Below are 7,368 nucleotides of genomic sequence, written 5' to 3'. Positions count from 1 at the left end.
CAGTGTTTTCTTTACTACATTAACAGTTGTTCCATTCTTCAAATTAAGTCTGTTAATTATATGGGCTTTTAATTCTGTTTCAAACAATGATTATGAAAGACCTGTTCAGAATTTGTTCATTTATATTTCATATAATAATCAGTGGGCGGCACGGTGGTGTAGTGGTTAGCGCTGTCGCCTCACAGCAAGAAGGTCCTGGGTTCGAGCCCCGTGGCCGGCGAGGGCCTTTCTGTGCGGAGTTTGCATGTTCTCCCCGTGTCCGCGTGGGTTTCCTCCGGGTGCTCCGGTTTCCCCCACAGTCCAAAGACATGCAGGTTAGGTTAACTGGTGACTCTAAATTGACCGTAGGTGTGAATGTGAGTGTGAATGGTTGTCTGTGTCTATGTGTCAGCCCTGTGATGACCTGGCGACTTGTCCAGGGTGTACCCCGCCTTTCGCCCGTAGTCAGCTGGGATAGGCTCCAGCTTGCCTGCGACCTTGTAGAAGGATAAAGCGGCTAGAGATGAGATGAGATAATAATCAGTGCAGATTAAATGAAATTCTCCACTACCATGTTAAAAAAAAATTATAGCACTTGACCACTATTGCAATCTGTATTCATGCTGTTGTGGATTTTTTTAATTTCGTAATTATTAACCCCGCCGACAGAAGTCGGAGGGGTTATTATTTTCACCTGCGTCAGTCTGTGTGTGTGTGTGTGTGTGTATCTGTGTCTGTGTGTCTGCAAGATATCTCAAGAACCAATGGATCGATTCGGACCAAATTTTGTACGTGTTGCCAATCACCCAGGAAGGAAACCATTAAATTTTGGAGGTCAAAGGTCAAGGTCATGGCAGAACTTCGAAATTTTCGCCCAATGTATTTTAATAGGGAAAAGGCGGGGTTTGCACTCGTTAGAGTGTCCCTGTCTAGTTTATTTTTAATTTACTACTTATCTGTTTTGATTCATATATCTTTGAATTATTTGGACATGGGGAAAAACCATATTTAAAATCCAAAGAGGGATGGAGGGAGCAAAATTAAAACAAAAAGAAATGAAATATATAACATCAATGTGATCAAATTAAGGATGTTTTTATTCGGTTAACATTTTAAAAAAAATGTTCTACAACACTCTAGCCTAGAGACTTACCAGTAACAAAATGGTCTGAACATATTCTGTACTGTTGGAGATTAGAAGTATTCAGATCCGCTCTGCATAAAGCAGCTAGATACTCTCTCTGCCTCCGGGCAGAAAGCTCCTTGGTTTGCTCCCCTTGTGTCTCAATCACAGCTGGTATTCTGAAGAAAGACTTCTTTTCACCTTTCCCATTAGCTTTGTTGGAACACCCAAACACAGCACAAAAGTTTACCATTGTAGGTTTATGATGAATCAAGTGCCTCGTGGGTTTAAATTCCGCACGCTGCCGTTATTTCCCCCTGATCACGAGTTTGTTGGTCTTCCAATATGGCGCAGGGTCTGTTTTCTTCCGGTTTCCGGTGACGTCAGTGGGAAGGTGAACAGTGAACAGTGAGAGTAAAATAATAAATTGAATTCTACATAAAAACAATATCAACCTCTCCCAATAAGAAAGCCATTAAAACATTAAGTATGTGCTCCAAATTTCATGTATTTTTGTAATTTATACATATGTGTGTGTATACATATATATTTTTAATTTTTTTTACACGTTTGCACCATTTATAGTTTGTGTGTTTTGTTTACAGTAACCCCTGGCGTTGTATATCCGCATTTCATGTTTGTTTGTTCTGTTCATATGTTTGATAATATTGTCTGATGTACTGTATATTGTAAATGAAAGGATTTATATAATAATTAAAAAAAAGAGAGTAAAATAATAGAAAACCCTCCGATAGAGGGCGCCATGATGCTGAGTCTGTGTGCCTTTACAAAACAGACGAAGAAGAAACACCGCACTGTTCTGTTTAGTGATGGTAGAGGAAGACAGGCTGAGCTTGTATAGTGCTTATGCACCCCTGCCCTCCTCCTACTGAGGAAAAACACAAGACTTTTAGCACAGTAAAACCAACATGAAATATTTTATAAACTGTACAGTTCTTCCTTTATTAGAGTTTTCAGTGTTAGAGACCGGTTCGGTGTGAACTCGGACACATTAGTTCCTTCCTGTGAGTAACTGGAGTAAGTTTACAGTCAGGATAACAGCGTTTGTTTCCAAGCTAGATAATTTATGTTAGGGTTTCGCATGTGCGGTGTACAGTAAGTAGCAGCAGTTGTTGTTGCCTGTTTGTTTTGCTGATGGTATAGTTATTGCCTGTGTTTTGACAGTAGAGGGTGTGTTTCACCTTCAGACTCCTCCGATTCCGAATTGGTATTCCGAGTTATAAGATTCTTTGAGTAAATAAGTTATAAGACAGGAGCAGTTAAGAGATGTTCGGGTGCGAATTTTTGTGCTCATGTCTAACTCTTTCTTAGCTTTTCTTCACATCCCGACCCAGATGATGTCTTCCTGTAGAGCTGCTGCAAGGCGACTCTTCAGTTCAGCACATAAAGGTAGGGGTGTGTGTGTGTGTGTGAGAAACTTCTCAGTTATTTGGTACTACTTAATATGAAACGCAGAGGAGAAATGCTATTTGATCAGAGGTGGACAAAGGACCTAACTTCATAGCAGTGGCGGCTCCTGAATTTTTTTTCAGGGGGGGCAATTTTCCCCCGTTATGTCTACACGGACCGTAAATGTCCACAGGACTGAAGTAAATTGACCTAGGTAGCAAATCAATTGGCCGAACTTGTTTTTGCCTGGTAAATTCAGATATCAATATAGACAATATCTCTTCTCTCCACTAGGTGGCAACACTGAACAAGTTAAAGGTGGCAAACTAAAGGTAGCCTAGTAAACTAGACCCACCCGCCTAGCGGCCAAAAATATTTTTGCCTACGAGTGGCAAATATTCACATTTAGTCTGGCTTGCCAGGCTAAAACTAAGGAAGATTCATTGTGAAGCCTTCAAAGCAAAACATTTGGCATCACAATCAATTAATATTACATTACTCATTTATTTTCTCATATTATTCTAGTATTCTATAATAAGTAGACACAAATTCTTAATTATAAACATATTCTAATTTCTTCAATTCTAAAGAATGCAATTAAAGTGGCAGGATATAAATCCAAAACAAGTGTTTATTTAAGTTTTGAAAAAGATGAAGAAAAGCATAACCATTAAACAAACATGTGCAGCTTAATTATGTGGGGTTTTTTTTTATATGGAATTGCACCATTTTAACAACAAATAATTCTAAATAAATTCTGCAGGTTTTTTTTCCCCCAAGAATTCCTCCAGAAAGCCATGCCTTAAGAGGAAATTTAAAGTATTACAAGCATGCCGATGAACACAAAAGGCTGTAGTTATTTAGCTATACACACACAAGGTTTTGCAGTCAGTGCAACTTGGCTTAACAAGCTGGAAAAAAGGTAAGGTGCTGCTGGCTCCAATGAACACATACTGTACAATATATAAAAACTGAAAATATGCTTAATTTACACCAAGTCAGAGAGAACTTGAGGCTACTGAAATATTCCAAGCATGGCAATATTAAACTGCCATTGGTAAAACACACACACAAAAACAACTTTTGCCTAGTAAATTCAAATATCAGATATCACTGTACCGTCTGCTGTGCTACTTCCAGGGTGGAAGAGAACGCAAGGGTAGCAAAAAAGAGCACTGACTACATCCCAGCCAGCTAGCCAAGTTTTCCGGTGGTCCCAGTCCTTGTTAAAACCTCTTGAGTAGGTCTTCTCCCCCTTCGTAGACACTTGCTTGATGTTTAAATTCGGTCTAGGAGGTCCTCGCTGTTTGATTGCCGTTTTCTCCTCATTGGTACGACGACTAAAGGGAACTTCTTTCAGAGACGCTATCGTATTGTTGCACTCAACACTCGCCGCCATCTTCATAGAATGTCCACACATTTCCCGCGCAAGTTGCGGTTTTTCCAGCCCAAAATTATGTTCAAAACCCGCCAAAATGCACTTAAAACCAATCTGGCAACACTTGCGCGGCGCAACAGGCGTATGATGTAAGCACGCTGCTTGTGCGAGCACATAAAACCCAATAGAAAATGCATTGGGAGCAGGATTTTCGAAAAAAATGTACGTACAATTAGTGTCAATGGGAGATTTTGGGGCAAATCTGAACCTGACAGAAATCGCCCCAAAAGGGCGTGGCTACACCAGGCGCGACCTTAGCCTGATTGGACAATGACATTACTGTTGGTAGTAGGAGTAGATTAAAAAAAAAAAATCTCCCTCCCTGTTTGGGAGTGCGTCGCCCAAATCGCCCCTATTAACGAGCCGCCAGTGCTTCATAGTCAAATGTTACTCTGATACAAGTGAAAGTTGTACAGTCAAATTTTTACTTAAGTTAAAGTAGGGTTGTTTTACAATCAGGGTACGCAAGCTAAAATCACTTTTTAAAAGCTTTTAATATCTTCAATATCAAAAGGCTTGACTAAATAAACTTGGTTGTTTATTGTAGCCCTGTGATAGCTCTATTTACCATGCAAAAAAAAATTTGGTGATAACGTTATTTTTGGTGAATGTATGGCAATATATGTCATATTTAGCAAAATTACTCGTGCCATTTAGAAAAAGTGCTTTTTTTGACCACAGGTAGCTCCAAAAGGGATGCACTTAAATCATTCTTTATACCATAAAACAAATATCTCATCTCATCTCATCTCATTATCTCTAGCCGCTTTATCCTTCTACAGGGTCGCAGGCAAGCTGGAGCCTATCCCAGCTGACTACGGGCGAAAGGCGGGGTACACCCTGGACAAGTCGCCAGGTCATCACAGGGCTGACACATAGACACAGACAACCATTCACACTCACATTCACACCTACGGTCAATTTAGAGTCACCAGTTAACCTAACCTGCATGTCTTTGGACTGTGGGGGAAACCGGAGCACCCGGAGGAAACCCACGCGGACACGGGGAGAACATGCAAACTCCACACAGAAAGGCCCTCGCCGGCCCCGGGGCTCGAACCCAGGACCTTCTTGCTGTGAGGCGACAGCGCTAACCACTACACCACCATGCCGCCCTAAAACAAATATTTGGTTCCATATCATTGGAAACATAGTTAAGTTTTAATGTTGAATGCCAGTAAGTTTTCAGACTATTTTGATCAAATTAGTATGTAACTGTGTCAAAAAAATGTCCGCTCCGAGACATTTTATATTGAAAAATTAGCTAACATATCTAAAATTATTATTTTCATCCTAAAATGTGGTCAAGATAGAGACATAAATATTAGAAACAACTAACACAAAGCTTACAGCCTTATATTTAAAAGCACTATGGAAGTAGTGGATTCTGAATTCTCAAAAAAAAAAATGTCCTCTCCGAGAATCACTTCATTTGTTTCTCCCATCTTATAGCAGATTGCACAAAACTACCATACACACAATGTCAAAAAATTACCTGAAATCTGTTCTTTAACTTGTCCTTCACTTAAAAACTGGTACAAGAACCAGTTTGAATCAATTTGAATTTTGGATCCCTGTGACACAAACTTTGTACCCTGATTGTAAAACAACCCAGTACTGAAATATTTGTTTTTAAAAATACTTAAGTATAAAAAGTACATTTTCTGTCAACACATTGTTGTATTATTGCCACAACGCTTACAAAACCTAATGCCTCTGAAGCAACCGACTGGATTTACTGACTAGCTTATAGAACCTGTAGAATAAACACCTGGTAGAATGTTACAAAATGAAACACAACTGAATTGACAAAAAAGAGCCATTGTCGTCATTTTCATTTATTTTTATTTTAACACCCCTACCCACCCCTACAAAGCAGCATGGTAGTGTTCTGACCCAGCTCTGGCAGTGTGTACACATATGTACTATGTGTATGTTAATCAGGAAGACAGTGGAATAGCTGTAAATGCAGCTTGCTCAGAAAATAAAAATGCTAAAACATATATATTTCTGAAAGGACTTAAGATAAGTTAATGGGCAGCACGGTGGTGTAGTGGTTAGCGCTGTCGCCTCACAGCAAGAAGCTTCAGGATTCGAACCCAGCAGCCGTTGAGGGCCTTTCTGTGTGGAGTTTGCATGTTCTCCCCGTGTCTGCGTGGGTTTCCTCCGGGTGCTCCGGTTTCCCCCACAATCCAAAGACGTGCAGTTAGGTTGATGTGGGGCTGCCTTGGGCTGAAGTGCGCTTGAGCAAGGTACCTGACCCCTGACTGCTCCCCAGGCGCTCTGGTGTGGCTGCCCACTGCTCTGGGTGTGTGCATGCGTGTGTTCACTGCTTCAGATGGGTTAAATGCAGAGGAGGAATTTCACTGTGCTTGAAGTGTGCATGTGACAAATAAAGGTTTCTTCTTTCTTCTTATTCATATTAGCATAACTTTCTGTTACATTCTAACTAACAGTGTCCAAGTTAACTAGCTGTGTGTTAATGTTAGCCGTGGACAAGGTTATGGCGACTTGGCAGGCAAATCCATAGAAAGTCATTTGACTAACCAGACTGCATAGCTATTGCAACGTTATCACTAACTCTAAAAGCACAGGCAACTTCACTGCAAGCTTTCTTTTGGAATAAAACGATTACACACCTTAATATGCTTCTGCAGGTTGGATGGCGAGGTTTTGTAGGCTGTGATGTAGTTCGTTTTAGGCAAACATTTAAAACAAAACAAATCTTTAATCCTTTCAGAAAACTGAAATATGGGTTCTAGTTGTAGTCATGAGTGCGTGCATTCCCCAGAAGAACCGCCTCCTTCCATTCTGCTGTCAACTGATCGTGTTCAAATAATGTTGCTGAGAAATCATTAAATTTGATTTTATCCAGTCTATGGACGTGACGTGACCCTAGTGATTACTGATAGGCTATCTCAGTGTCACCTGCAAAAAAAGATCACGTTTTAGAAAAGGAAAAACATCCACTTTCAAAGCTGCTTCGTAGTAATGAGAACATTGACAGAAATGTAGTGGGGTGAAAAGTGCGATATTTGTCTTTCAAATGTAGTGAAGTTAGTTATAAGTTTCCAAAAAAAAAAAAGAATACGCAAGTAAAGTACAGATACTCAAAAAGTGTACTTAAGTACAGTACTCAAGTAAATGTACTTCGTTACTGTCCACCTCTGTATCTGATGATACCATAATGAAGAAGCAGCCTTTACACTCAAGCACCGTGAAATTCCTCCTTTGCATTTAACTCCTCTAAAGCAGTGAACACACACACATGCACATACAAGTGAGCAATGAACACACACGCAGGGTTCCCGCTGGGTTCTGAAAAATATTCACACTTATTTGAAAAATAGTCAAATACAGTGGTGCTTGAAAGTTTGTGAACCCTTTAGAATTTTCTATATTTCTGCATAAATATGAC

At 40.0% G+C, this 7,368-nt stretch overlaps 1 protein-coding gene across 6 annotated transcripts in view; it reads left to right on the top strand.

The window, feature by feature from the left end:
- The first annotated feature begins 1,912 nt into the window (after nt 1-1,912).
- The window catches only part of clpxb (caseinolytic mitochondrial matrix peptidase chaperone subunit Xb), a 33,326-nt gene continuing 27,870 nt past the window's right edge, over nt 1,913-7,368 (top strand). For 2 of the 6 annotated variants that reach the window (XM_060914920.1, XM_060914919.1), the window contains exon 1: nt 1,913-2,512. In XM_060914920.1, the coding sequence (XP_060770903.1) occupies nt 2,416-2,512 (97 nt within the window). In that variant the 5' untranslated portion in view covers nt 1,913-2,415. The remainder of the gene's footprint in view (nt 2,513-7,368) is intronic. The other 4 variants (XM_060914924.1, XM_060914923.1, XM_060914922.1 and 1 more) reach the window with 4 other exon arrangements.

The sequence above is a fragment of the Neoarius graeffei genome, chromosome 2 (genome assembly GCF_027579695.1).
Source record: "Neoarius graeffei isolate fNeoGra1 chromosome 2, fNeoGra1.pri, whole genome shotgun sequence".
Classification (NCBI taxonomy): domain Eukaryota; kingdom Metazoa; phylum Chordata; class Actinopteri; order Siluriformes; family Ariidae; genus Neoarius; species Neoarius graeffei.
This window is presented reverse-complemented; position numbering and strand designations above follow the sequence as displayed.